A 14,721-nucleotide genomic window follows, 5' to 3' on the forward strand; every position below is an offset into this window, starting at 1 on the left:
CCTTCCTCATTAAGTTTAATCATTTCTAGCTTTTGATTTAAAGTTACAAATGTGTGACTCTTCCTTTTACTTGAACATTTAGAGGCCATTGTAGGGCTCTTCACTGGCCTAAGTTCAGTATTGCTGTGTTTTAGGGAATAGGGAGGCCTGAAGAGAGGGAGAGAGATGGGCTGGTTTGGGGTGCTCATGGCATCAAAGATCAATGAGCACAGATCACCATAACAAATATAATAATAATGAAAAAGTTTGAAATACTGTGAGAATTACCAAAATGTGAGAGACACGAAGTGAGCAAATGCTGGTGGAGAAACGGCGCGGATAAACTTGCTTGACGCCGGGTTGCCACGAGCCTTCAGTTTGTAAAAAACACAGCATCTGAAAAATGCAATACAGCAAAGTGCCAATAAAACAAGGTATGCCTATACCCTGAACTACCAGAGAGGCTGAGAAATGTAGTCTTCATTCTAGGCAGCCATATACCCAACTAAACTTACTATTATTATTATTGAAGACATATATAAATACTGGGGGCAACTGGACTACCAGACTAATTGCACTGGCGAGGACACATACTTCTGGAGAGCCCTCCTCAGCACACCACCTTCTCCTGCTTTTGATTGGTCCAGCCTCCAGCAGTATTCCTCTCAGCTCTGCCTTTTCCAGCAATAGTGGATATGTCCTAGGGCTTGATTACCCTCTACACCTTTCTGGGAGGAACAGCTGAGTTTGTCACAGTACAATTTATTTCTTAAGTTGTTCCCTTTCCTTCCCTAACACATATAGGCCTAACAGTATTTGTAGGATCTGATGCTTCCTTCCTTCTTTCTTTTTCTTAAACTTTCTCTCCTTTCTGGCCCAGATAATGTTACCTTTCTCGTCTAGATTTTGTCTAACGGGCTCTTCTGTTCTGAGAGATAAGTCACTAGGTTCTGGTCTGTCAAAGGCAACTACTGTCCAAAAAAAAATCTTGAGCACTCTCACTTTTCCGAGTGAGATAATCAGCATGTATTTTCTGACTGGGCCGACAGCCAATCCAGGGTTGGATTCCATTTATCACTGCCCTGCTCACTCCCTTCTATTATGCTTCATCTTTCTTGCTGCTCTCCTTTACAGTCTTAATGCTCAGAATTTCTCAGGTGTGCCCACTCTGGGCACAGGCTGCACTTACGTCCTTACCTACAATCACAGCGACATCTGGACACTCATTCAATACCCCCCGAATAGTTTACTTGCATTTGACTGCTATTCCCCTCTCAAATGGCCCAGACTTTCAGGTACACTTGGCACCACTGTGCCAGTCTTTAAGGTGCAGTTCCCCAGTGGTTCTTCCCAAAGAGTCTCTGCGTGGCTCTAAGAGAGCACTTTGCCAGTAGTGGCCTGTATCTGTGCTCCCTCTGGGACAGTCAGTACAGTTTGCTGAGACTTTGCTTATATTCTTGTTCAATTTCTTTGGAACTAAGTTATTATTTCTGTCCTTATGTTCCAGATGATCCCCCCCAAATATCTACCAACCTAAGAAAAAACCTCTTAAATGAATGAAACTCCAAGTACAGTATCCCGTCCCTTTTATCTTGTCTTTCAATTTCATTTTTCCTTTAATATCTGTTGGATCTGTTCTCTAAAATCTCAACTTTATCTCCAAAAACGCTTTCTCCTTCGCAAGCTTAATTACTCTTCACTTACTTTGTTCTCATCCTGTCATTGCTCCTGTTCTAAGACTGAAGCACATTCTAGAAACACCCCAGACATTCCTTGATTTTCTGAACAAATCTGATTCCTAGAGACACAAGTTTCTAGGCACAGGACTAACTGCCTTCTTGATCTTTGGTTTTAAAACAACTTGTGTCTTTAACTTCGGTAGCTTTTTCATTAAATAAAGCCCCCCATTAATTGCTTGCTGGTTTTCAATGAAAAGCGTTGTACAGGTGTCTGCACAGCTCGAGGCTTGGATTCTAAAGCGTTGGCCACAGCTCATATAATTTACAAATCCAGTCAATTTTGGATCACATGGTGGGAGATTACTCTTGAGATTCTGGACAGGCCGTACCACATGACTTCAAGATTAGTCTTGGTGCACTGCCTATATAGGCTTGCATTAACAGTTGAAAACTAGAACTTCAGACTCCAGTGCTCTCTAGCACACATGCTGTGTAAAGTACCCATTTGTAAAGAAATGATAGAATTAGAAGATCACCATTTTGCAAGCCCTAAAAAAAATTCTAGATAACATAAACCAGTGGGTACTAAAATGGTTTGATGGGGAACTTTATAATGATGCACCAGACTGACAGCACCTGAACGCACTGATCAACTGTGACATCTCTAAAAGTGGCACATCAGATATCATGTGCCTGATGTGATGTGAGAGAAAGCACACAATATCTCTTATGAATTATTTTTGTAATAATTTTTTTGAACACAAATTTTTAATGGAGCTTCTAGATCTACCAGTTTGCAGGAAAAATTGGTGATAGAGGAACATGTTAAATGACACAAAGAGAATACGCTATCCAAATTCAGAAAGTGAGAAAGATGACCCAATTTCTTTAACAAGTAAGTGGCAGTTAAAATGAAAGGGAGCATAAACTGTTATACATAAGACCCTTAAGGACCACACCAACCAAATGCAAAGTACGTATCTCACTAGAATCCTGATTTAAGCAAACCAAGTAAAAAGACATCTTGAAAAGTTTTTTTAAATCTATTTTTACTTATAGAAAAGTTGCCATAGTACAAAGAATTCCCACATACCCTTCACTTAGATTTCCCCAAATGTTAACATCTTACTGCATCTACTTTATCATTCTCTCTATATATATACATACCCGTATTAGGTGTGTGTGTGTTTTCTTTTTTTTCTTTGGGCTGCGCTGCATGGCATGCAGGATCTTAGTTCCCCGACCAGGGATCAAAGCCGGGCCCCTGGGTTTCCCTGGTGGCACAGTGGTTAAGGATCTGTCTGCCAATGCAGGGGACACGGGTTTGAGCCCTGCTCCGGGAAGATCTCCCATGCCGCGGAGCAACTCAGCCCATACGCCACAACTACTGAGCCTGCGCTCTAGAGCCCGTGAGCCACAACTACTGAGCCCACGTGCCACAACTACTGAAGCCTGCGTGCCTAGAGCCTGTGCTCTGCAACAAGAGTAGACACCACGATGAGCAGCCCGCACACCACAACGAAGAGTAGCCCTCCGCTCGCCACAACTAGAGAAAGCCCATGCACAGCAACAAAGACCCAATGCAGCCAAAAAAAAAAAGCCAGGGCCCTTGCAGTGGAAGCCCGGAATCCTAACCACTGGACTGCCAGGGAATTCCCCATATTAGTTTTTTATTGCCAACAAAGTGCTCCTTTACCCTTAACAACTTCAGTGTGTATTTTCTAAAGACAAGAACATTCTTACACATACTACAGTACAATTACTGAAATCTGGAAATTAATATGAATACCCTAACATTTACTACAGACCTTACTCAAATTTTGCTAATTGTCCCACTAATATCTTTTACAGCAGAAGAAAACCATATTTTCTTGGTCCAGGATCCAATCCAGGATTACACAATGTGATACCTCTCTAGTCTTCTTTAACTTGGAACAGTTACTTCAGTCTTTGTTTTTCATGACCTTGATTTTTTGAAGAGTAAAGGCCAATTATTTGTAGACTGTCCCTCACTTGGGTTTAGCTGATGTTTCTTCAGTATATTCACATTATACATTTTGGGGAAGAACCCTGAAAAGTGATGTTTTGTCTTCCTCATTGCGTCTTATCAGGAGGCATACAATATTTGTCCTGTAACTGGTAAGGTTGTAAAAAGACATTTTTTTTTTTTTTTTTTTTTTTTTTTATATCAAAGGTTTTATTTAGTTTCTTTAGAGCTAAGTGAGGTTTAATGTGTAACTACAAAATAGAGTAAGCACATTATTAACCATATTTCCAGAAAAGAAGTACAATTATGTCAAATCACCTCTATTATACATAATGTTAAGAGCAATATAATCATTAATAATTTTGACTACCACCTACAGTGATTATCAGAAATAAAAGAGAGTAGCCTTTGTTGCTTATTAACAACAGTGTTTAGTTAGTGTTCATCAAAACTGATGTCTCAATAAACATTTTTACATTAACTCTTATGCATACTTAGGATGCCTGGAATTTTAAAATAATCACACTAAATTTCACAAGGAAATTGGGGTTCAAAGAATACGGAAGTTTTGACCTTATACGGTATTAAAAAAAAAACCTTTCTCAAGAAGTTAGTATAATTCTAAATATCACAATTTTAGTACATGGATATTTGTGACTGGTCAACTATCTCTCATAAATTAAAATGACTCTTTTATGCAGTTAGGAAAATTTAAGTTAATACTACCTTTTCACAGTATTAAGGACTTTGTTAAAAATAAAAAGACAGTAGTAAATTTCTCCAGTACCCAGCAGCCAACATATCTTGTTCTAGACATCTAAAGTATGCTAAATCGAATAATGTCAACCAGATTCCAAGCAGCAGAGCCTGGAGAAAATGTCACTTGGCTATTTCCTGTTCTCTCCTAGCTTCTCTCATAGTTGGACGAGCTAACTCAGTGGCTCCAAGTGCGGCTCCCAGCACCACACTGTCCCATCCTTCTAATGTACTTCCAGAGAAAGATACCGAACATTTGCCCTAACTCAACTTTTAAACAATGAGGGCCAATGAAATAAAGATTTTCCTTCACTTAACACTCTTTGTACTTACTGTCCAATAGTCTTTCCAGTACCTTTTAAACTCTGAGATTGTAAGAAAAATTTTCTCTAAGTTTCATGTTAAAAGGTATTAGGTGACAAACGCCTAAGGCATGTTAGAAATAGATTTAGACATGCCTGAAATACAAGAGTCAGTAACATTTCAGTACAGCTGGAAATCCTAAAGAAATGTACTGTATTCAGCAAGTTTTAGTACCAGATGTACCAATAACTCATCAAAATTGTTTGCATTGTTATGTGAAAATCAAAATTGGGTAGTTTGAGTTACATGGGTGGAAACCATGACAAATATACCTATGGAAATTCCCAGCTTTAGGGAACGCATGTGTAAGTAAGTGACTATGGTACACAGATGCTCTGAATAAACACACCATAAGGAGGCAGGTAAAGTGGGTTGGATACGACTCCACCTAACATCATGAAAGTTATCTTTTCTCTTGGAAAATTCCCACCATCAGAACCCATCCTAGTACCACTATCTTCAGGAAGGGAAGCAAAGCCCCCATCAGTGTTATTGTTTCTGCCTCGATCAACCATAGAACTAGACTCCCCCAAGATTGACTTTGCTTCTATCTGTTCCTACCTTTCTTTTTTAGACAAATTTACACAGGGATTCTCATAGGGAATAAGGTCCAAGGAAAACTGACTTCTTAATGAAAGGGCACTTGCCTTGATGGGAAAATGTGACCAACAAAGTCTGAACAAGGAAAGAGGAAAGCTGCAAAGCAGCACATACCTTTCCCATTTGGTTGTTTCTAACCCTCTGTGCTTTTAAAAAACTGTATTTTTAGGGAAATGTAAACTGCAGTTTACATTAATGTTACAGGATTCTCTCCCACATCTTCTTTACCAACAGAGCTGGCTGGCATGCAGATACTATTTGTAAGGTATAAATATTACTAAAGTTCCCACCTTGGCATATTTATCTAAACAGTCTGTCTGTGAAGTTTCTAGTGGAAACAAAACAAACCATACCTACACTACCAAACCCCCAATTACTAATACGAATAAGCAAAGATAAATATCTAGGTGGTATTTAGGTTAGACTGATGATTTAAAAGCATATTCCATTATATTCTTAATGTATTAAATTGGCATTAAGAGGTAGGAAAACCAATTACATTTATATTTTAATAAAGGTTAATAAAAGCCAAATTACAGCCAACTGTTAAAGCTTTTTTTTTTTTAAATTCTAGGGTACACACAATGAAAAAAACAGAACAAGAAAGTCAGTTCAGGGGCTTTCTTATGAACAAATGATTTCACAGTCTTCCCTGTCGCATGCTTCCGAGCAATTCTGTAAATCTAATCGGTCACACAAGACATCGAATGGTGAGCCTCTCACATTTGTTACTTTTAATTCCTAAGTGATCATTATCTAATATTTTCACTTCTGGGTAAGAGAAAAGGCATTTTGGTCCATTAATTCACCTACTCGCTCCTGGAGGACATTAACCAACTCTGCTATTACGAAGATGTGAGTGTCATCAATGTCTTGAATGATGAACTTCTTCCCTAGGGCATTTGACTCATCCAAGTACAGCAGAAATTGCTTCATGGCAGGGTCACATTCTATAAGCACTCCTTTCAAGACGTTGACCATCTTTTCCCAGTCAGAAGGTGCAGAAGACCTTAAAAATGCTCCACCCACAGATCCAGCAGCGTTTCAGCGTCGCCGACAGACTCTAAAAAGACATTTTTGAGACAACTAAGGAAAACTGAAAACATATGATATTAAGAAGTTATTGTTAATTTTGTTAGATGTCATGATGGTATTGTGGTTGTTTTTTAAAAAATGGTACTCATCTGTTAGCCGTATATACACTGTAGGGGAAAGTGAAGTTATTTGTCTTGATGTCCATTTCTAGGGAGTTTAGTAACTCCAGGTGGAAAGCAATAATAATAATATAGTCAGATCTTGATTTTTCCAAAATAGTGTCCAATTTGTGCATCATCCAGGACTTTGACCACTGTTCCTCTCTTCTGTGGCTCCTCTTTTGGTCACTACATTCACAGCTGACCCAATGTAGTACAGAAAGCACACGTCTGTCAAATTTTGTGACTTGCTGGATGACGAAAGCCTGTGGGGAAGTGACTGAAACTACCGGTTGAAATTAGGTTTATAAATAATTTGAACATTTCACTTCTTTGTGATTTGCACGTCTTCCTTATTATAGATAAATATGAGTCTAATGAAATGAGATCATTTACAATGATTACATAATAAAACTTTAGAGCCCATATACAAAAAGTCTTCATTTTATTTAGTTTCTACTTTATTTTTGGGAAAAAAATTCATTTTTTAAAAGTTTATTTTGGACTTCCCTGGTGGTGCAGTGGCTAAGAATCCGCCTGCCAAAGCAGGGGACACGGGTTCAATCCCTGGTCCGGGAAGATCCCACATGCTGCAGAGCAATTAGGACCATGTGCCACAACCACTGAGCCCGCGCTCTAGAGCCCACGAGCCACAACTACAGATGCCTGCGAGCCTAGAGCCCATGCTCCACAACAAGAGAAGCCACCACAATGAGAAGCCCGCGCACCGCAACGAAGACCCAAGACAGCCAATTAAAAAAAAGAAAAAAAAAAAAGTTTATTTTACCAAAGACTAATCCTTTGCTGATGTTCAAATTTAAAGTATTTTGCGTCTGTCTCACAGGAGAAAACATGAAACATTGCTTCTGTGGCAGTTTCTTCTAGTTTTTCAAGGACTCATGTAGTCGCAACTGGTTCAAAATACTGCTTTGTTTCAAAGCATGCAGTTTAGATGTATCTTCACTAATGATGGCGATATTTCCATTTTGTTCCTGAGCTGTCAGGTCACTTTCACTGTCAGACAGGGTACACAGCAGAGTGTCATTTTCATAGGTTGGAAAATAATACCTGAAAACAACCATAGATATACTGAATAACCAAAACTATATATTATCCAGAAAATTTCTAGGCAGCTGAATGTACACATCACTATAATTTTGCTAGGTTTCCTTGCCAACAATTTCAACTGCATTTTGCAAAGGCTGTAAGGGAGAGAAATTCTGAATTACTTTTACTTTGACCTTTACTGGCTGACATCAGTCTTACTAGTATCCTTGCTAGCTGGCAATTCAGCCTTTGCTTGATATCTACCATAACAAGACACTTACTATCTTAAAAGGCAGCCTACTCCACTATCAGGCAACTCTAGCTATTAAATAATACCTCCTCCCATAAAGCTAAAAATGACATCTCTCTCATTTCTACTCAAAGGTCCTGGTTCTTCCCTAAGGTTAACAAAGTTCAAATACAGTTATTCTTTCATACACTACTCCTTCAAATATCTGATAAAAACAACTGCTTCTGCTTGTGAGGTTTTTTTTTTTTTCCCTCCCCCAACCTAATCATCACTATTTCCTTCATTATAAATTATCAAAAATTAAAACATCTAAAGAATTTTAAGTCTATTACTCTGGTTCCTTCTCTGGACACACTTTGTAGTTAGTTCTGAAATCTAAAGGTTTCGACCTGTATGAGAAGAATTATAGGAACAGGGTCTCAGGTCAATCCAGGGCTGACTTTGCCTCTCATAAATCTGGGATATTCTAAAGAGGAATTAAATAAAGGGATGAAATAATGGAGAAGGAGCAAAGAAATATATGTCTGGTTGAGCAGTACTCACTGTGGTTGATCCCATGTCTGTCTTTCAGGAAGCAGTGAAGTATGTTTAGCTTCTTCCATGTGAGTCCTTAAGTCTGCTTTGGACTTGAACGTCTCATGGCAGCCATAACATCTACATTGGTGAATCTGCCTCCGAATGAAATTGACTAGTTTCACTTGCTGATAGAAATTCAGTCCTGAAAATGACAGTACATAGAATCATCAGACAACTGGTCAGACCCATTTTTGCATTTTTATAATTTTTAAAAGAACCACTTCTCTTTATTAACCAACCTGAAGAGGCAGTGCAGTTTTAAAGCATATTAATAGATACCAAATAATAACAGCCAATACTTATATAGGGCTTATGTGCTAGGCACTGTTCTCATCACTTTCCATGCATTAATACGTTTAATCCTCGCAATACCCTATCACATAGGTGGTGTTACCGTATCCACATTATACATTAGGAAACTGTCCAAAATTGCACAGCCAGTAAGTGTAGAGCCAGGATTTGACACCAGGCTGTTGGCTCCACAGCCCATGTTCTTGACTATTAATCTATTACATATATAACATATACACATGCCTATAAGAGCGGTAAAGTAACATGTCCAAGAGTCTAGGAAAGTAGTCAGTGAGTTGAGGTGTGGGAAGTGAGCTTTTTATGGTCTTGGATACATTAGCAAGTCAGTACTTTATGTCTTCCTGACCCTAATCTTTCTATCATAGTGATCCAATTGGGTACATCTATAATAAATAATCTAGCTACACTACCAAGCAGCGCAGTAGGTGTTTTACATACTCTATCCACTCTCTGTAACATTCTGCTGACCCGAGGCCCAATGTCATACAGCCAGTAAGTGCTAGAGTTGGAATATGAACTCTAGTGTGACTTCAAAATCCACGTTTTTTCCACTAGTCCCCACCACATTATGATAGATATTAACCATTAACTTGTATTTTATTTGAAGCAATCATATATGTAGAAAAGAAGAAAGACTATATGAAATTAAAACCATATGTGAATATTATAGTTCAAAATGGTTGTGAAACACTGCTTCAGGCAGTTCTGTTGAGACCATCTGTGGAGAGACACATTTTGGCTGTGCACTCTCCAATCACAACTGCACAACGCAGGCATCGTTTACGGGATGGTGTATAAAAAAACGCAGCATCATGGAAAACAACTTCCGAATCAAACTTACCAAGTTCTGACTTTATTTTGAGGAGATCAAATTCATGTGCATCCTAAAAAAAGGAATGAATATATCTGTGAGCATATAAATTATTTAATCTTTCAGGCTGAAGTTATAAACAGACAGCTTATTCACAGGAGTTTGAACACTGTAGAAACTCAGTCTCGGTTCATCATCTGCTTTTGAAGTCTTCGAAATCTAACTGCTTCCCCCCACATCCAACTGCTTTGTAAAGCACAGTCCAAACAAGTCATGTCAATCAGTTAAAACATTTTAATTGTTCACAGCTTGTATCTACAGTCTTTACAATTTACTCTGTATGCATTCTGCAGTCTGACAGAAGTGTCCTCAGTCGCTAGGTAAGATGTGGCCCTACTGTACTGCGTGTCTGGACTAGAATTATGAATATAGGTCCTTTGCTCCACAAGCAGATAGGTAATTTAAAAAATTCTGCTCTTCGTTTTATGCTGTCAAATGTTTAAACCTGCAAGTTTCTCTTCACTCATATCTTCCCACAAATTACATGTCTTTTGATTTTCATGATGCATAGACTTATTTTTATTCTGTTCCACTCCTGCAATCGCCCATCTGGGTAAATGCTTCAACTTATAAGCTCACAGAGAATAAAGACCGTCTAACTCCCTGTGAAGGTATTCAGTGTAGCATCACAGTCAGGATAATTAAGAATTGCATGATAGGTTATCACTGAAAGTAACCGAGCAGAGGTTGAGGACACCAGTCAAGGATACTGCAAAGGGAATTCTTACACAGGATAGGGGGACCAAGGCTCCTTTCAATTCAAAGATACTAGGATATCATGAGTTACATTTAAACACTGGAAACTATACACACATACTAGTGGCAACCTGTTTCAGACAAAATGACTCTGTTTTCACTTGAGTAAATGCCCATAGCCTTTTGAACACCTTTCAGGTCCCTGTTTTTATGAATGAGAATGGAATGAACATGGGTGAAAAAGGAGAGTCTGCTCCACTATGACAGAGTGGGGGGAGGGAAGGGAGGGCACATCAGAATAACACAGTAATATTTTTCTATTACACTCAACTCTCTACTCCCAATATAACATAAAGATGGCCTCCAGAAAGGAAAGCGCAAACTGGAAATGTCCTCAGATTTCTTCTCTCCAAATCCTTTTTTTTTTTAAATTTTTTAAATTTATTTTATAAATTTATTTACTTATTTTTATTTTTGGCTGTGTTGGGTCTTCGTGTCTGTGCGAGGGCTTTCTCTAGTTTTGGCAAGCGGGGGCCACTCTTCATCGCGGTGCGCGGGCCTCTCACTGTCGCGGCCTCTCGTTGCGGAGCACAGGCAACGCAACGACGCGCAGGCTCAGTAGTTGTGGCTCACGGGCCCAGCCGCTCCGCGGCATGTGGGATCCTCCCAGACCAGGGCTCGAACTCGTGTCCCCTGCATTGGCAGGCAGATTCTCAACCACTGCGCCACCAGGGAAGCCCCCAAATCCTTTTAACTGAAGGAGCTGCAAGACCACACCCTGTGCCCTCTCCACCTCCATGGCTCCCCCACCCCCATTTCCCCCAAGGGCTCTGTAAATGGCAACTTTTTCTCTTCCTGCTCTCCTTGTTCACCAGCATGGGAAGCACTGGAAAAAGACTCAGAACCTGTCCATATCCTGGGTACTGTTCATCGTGGCTGCAGATCCCACAGTCTAAGCCAGAACTATCCCGTAAGCATCTCAGAGGTGGGATGGCATCAGTGGTCTGTGAAGTCCCAAACTCACAGTTCACCCAGGTCCAGTCAGTTGTACTTAACTGCCCTGAGTTCTAGTTCTCCTCGATGGACCTGCCCTGTCTCTTCTGTTTTGCTTACAGCACTTTTAGGAAGGGGAAAATAATTGAGAAACTAAAGGTATAAGATGATGAGGCTGCAGTTACCATCAGTTTCTCCCTGTTGGAACAACGAAACAAAATTCAAATGAACAAAAGCGTCTCACCTCCATGTGGACACATAATTTCTCAATTGTTTCTGCTTGCTTTTCACAAAACAGGCAGACAGCAGAGAGAGGGTGTCCTTCCCAATCAGACCAGTCACTGTGTTAGAAAGAAAACAGCAAACATGGAGATTCTCTTCATGAAGAGGGCATCCTGCAGTGACTTGGTATTACTTTCTGCTCCCCAGGAAACCCTGCCATTCTCTTTCAGCTCTGACATTTCTGTAAAGACTGTCATATCATATTATGACTTTTTGATACAGTTTCTGAAATTCAAAGTAGCACCATGAAAGTAATATAAGTAGCAAACAGGTGCTGCTCCATTTTCTTACATTTGCCTCTCCGAGCAGCTATTTCACTAAGAGATCAGTGCAATGTCTTTCTGAGACAACCAGCTTTAATTTGCAGAGAAGATATATCAGGAAATGTATGCTCTCTCTCATTAACCATGATCACTAAGTGCGCATGCTGTGAGGTGCAGTGCTGGGAGTGTGTTTCTGCATGACAAATGGCGTTATTTTAAAAAGGCAAACCTTTATCATGTGGGAAATACTGATCATTTTAAATGGGGCAAGTGTTAAATGTGATGGCAAATAGAGAAATCAAAAGGCATACAGGGCCCTTCTTACCATTTTCTCCCCTCCCTGCATTTATTTCTTGAGATACTGTCAACTTCTTGTCATTCCTAAACCAGGAGAACCAAGATCCCAGGAGAGACAAAAGGCTGAACAGCTTTGAATGAAAAGAGGATGAATAACAGGGAATCCTTTTAGGTTGAAAAGAATACTTCTCAAGCTTATAATTTCAAACAAAGAAGCTGTGACTGTTTTAAGCTAGTCATCAACGGGATGAACACAGAACAAGGTTAACCTCAATTTAGTCACATTCACTACTCCAATGGCAAGCTAGCATGGAGAGAGAGTTCAAAGATCATATCACTTTAAGGTCTAGAGACCAATGGACTAATAAGCAAAGCACTTTGGAATATATTTTTCTCTGAATTATATATTACCTGTGTGTTCAATGAATAGCTTTAGTAGCAAAACACTATTTAGTTGGAATAACAGTTGCTTTAGTGATTCTTATGTCAAAGTTATTTTGGTATTATGATTATTATTTTTTATTGAAGTATAGTTGATTTAAAATGCTGTGTTAGTTTCAGGTGTACAGCAAAGTGATTCAGTTTTTTATATACATATGTATAAAATCTTTTTATATACATATATATTTATATACATATATATTATTTTATATATATATATTTATATACATATATATTCTTTATCAGATTCTTTTCCATTATAGGTTATTACAAGATACTGAATATAATTCCCTGTGTTATACAGTACGACCTTGTTGTTTATCTATTTTATATATAGGACTGTGTATCTGTTAATGCTGAACCCCTAATTTATCCCCCCCTTCCCCCTTTGGTAAACATAAATTTGTTTTTTATGTCTGTGAGTCTATTTCTGTTTCGTAAATAAGTTCATTTGTATCATTTTATTAGATTCCACATACATGTGATATCATATGATATTTGTCTTTCTCTGTCTGACTTACTTTACGTAGTATGATAATCTCTAGGTCCACCTATGTTGCTGCAAATGGCATTATATCATTCTTTTTTTTGGCTGAGTAATATTCCATTGTTTGTATACCACAAACAGTTTATCCATTCAACTGTCCATGGACATTTAGGCTGCTTCCATGTCTTGGCTACTGTAAATAGTGCTGCTATGAACATTGGGATGCATGTATCTTCTTTCTTTTTCTGTTTTGTTTTTGGCCACACCTCACGGCACGTGGAACTTCCCCGACCAGGAGTCTTAACCACTGGACCACCAGGGAAGTCCCATTTATCTTTTCAAATTAGAGTTTTCATCTTTTCCAGATATATGCCCAGGACAGTGATTGTTGGATCATATGCTAACTCTATTTTTAGTTTTTTAAGGAACCTCTATACTGTTCTCCACAGTGGCTGCACCAAGTTACGTTCCCATCAAAAGTGTAGGAGGGTTCCCTTTTCTTCACACCTTCTCCAGAATTTATTATTTGCAGACTTTTTGATGATGGCCATTCTGACTGGTATGAGGTGTCAAAGTTATTTTGAATTCAAGTTTTTGCTATATTACATGAAATGATGCATGGCTTAGAGAGAGGGTTCTCTTTCTTTTTACGCTGTCTTTTCAGAATGGTAATTTTAAATCAAACTAAAGAACTGTTTTCCTTCTCTTAAACCACTGCAATTAAGTAGCATCAATAATAAGTCTTACTCTTCCTGATGATCTAGCAACTCCCGATCATCTTCTAGTTGAACTTCTTCCCAGGATTTTCCAAGTTCCTTTGTAGGAAGAACAGAGGGATTAGAGATAAACAGGAGGGGTGAAGGAGGAAGAGGGGAAAGGAGAAAGTAGACACAGAACTCAAAAACAAAACAAGACAGAACCCAAATGCAAATGGTTTTAAAATAATACAAGCAGAATATATTAAAGCTGTTATTTCAGGGATAAGAAATGATAATCAAATTTTAGGATTTAGGATATATCCTAAATGTTAGGATTTGGGATATATCCTAAATCAAACATTTAAAAAATATGCAAAAATGTTTAATAATATTTTCATATGTTTTTCTTTTTGAAGAAGCAGCGATAACCTTTCAGTGAAATTCTTTTCTCTTAAATGTTAATCAGTGTTTCTCAACCCTGGATCCACATAAGAATCTCTTGGGGATCTTTTAACAAAAACCACTGATATCTTTTGACAGAGACTCTGAAACATCCTCCTAGCCGGACTCTGTTTCTATTTGAGGTCCCCTGCGGTCTATTTCCCAGACAGCAGCCACAGTGAGCTTTCCAAAGGGCACCTCCCTGTTTGTATGACCCCTCCCAGGGCTTCTCACACACTCAGAACAAAATTCAGAGGCCTTACCATGGCTTATAAGGCCTCCATGTTCTGCCCTGGCCCCCTCTCCATCACTATGTCCCACCACTTTTTCTCTTGCTCAGCTGGCTCCAGCCAGACTGCTCTTTTGCTATTGCTCGAACACAGCAAGCTGACTTCCACCCAGCTACTTCTCTACTTGTCGCATCGTCTGCCTGAAACACTGCTCCCTCACATATCCTAACATGGCTCCGTCATCCTGGTCTCTGCTTAAATGTTACTACCTCTTTTTCTG

General features: G+C 39.0%; 2 protein-coding genes across 5 annotated transcripts in view; both read right to left on the reverse strand.

The window, feature by feature from the left end:
* Positions 1–5,799: 5,799 nt before the first annotated feature.
* ZNF277 (zinc finger protein 277) overlaps positions 5,800–14,721 on the reverse strand; it is a 115,398-nt gene continuing 106,476 nt past the window's right edge. For 2 of the 4 annotated variants that reach the window (XM_036863531.1, XM_036863528.1), the window contains 5 exons: positions 13,820–13,887; positions 11,547–11,643; positions 9,584–9,626; positions 8,398–8,572; positions 7,313–7,625 (listed from right to left, as the gene is read on the reverse strand). In XM_036863531.1, coding sequence (XP_036719426.1) covers positions 7,439–7,625; positions 8,398–8,572; positions 9,584–9,626; positions 11,547–11,643; positions 13,820–13,887 — 570 coding nt within the window. In that variant the 3' untranslated portion in view covers positions 7,313–7,438. Of the gene's footprint in view, positions 7,626–8,397; positions 8,573–9,583; positions 9,627–11,546; positions 11,644–13,819; positions 13,888–14,721 lie in introns of all 4 variants that reach the window. The other 2 variants (XM_036863529.1, XM_036863530.1) reach the window with 2 other exon arrangements.
* On the reverse strand, positions 5,918–6,379 carry GTF2H5 (general transcription factor IIH subunit 5). The gene has a single exon (XM_036863532.1). The coding sequence runs from the start codon at positions 6,343–6,345 to the stop codon at positions 6,130–6,132; it is 216 nt and encodes a 71-aa protein (XP_036719427.1). The 5' UTR covers positions 6,346–6,379; the 3' UTR covers positions 5,918–6,129.

The sequence above is a fragment of the Balaenoptera musculus genome, chromosome 9 (assembly GCF_009873245.2).
Source record: "Balaenoptera musculus isolate JJ_BM4_2016_0621 chromosome 9, mBalMus1.pri.v3, whole genome shotgun sequence".
Lineage (NCBI taxonomy): Eukaryota > Metazoa > Chordata > Mammalia > Artiodactyla > Balaenopteridae > Balaenoptera > Balaenoptera musculus.

Excerpts from the sequence above, each read along its gene's own strand:
- GTF2H5 (XM_036863532.1), bottom strand. The coding sequence starts at position 6,345 with ATGGTCAACGTCTTGAAAGGAGTGCTTATAGAATGTGACCCTGCCATG.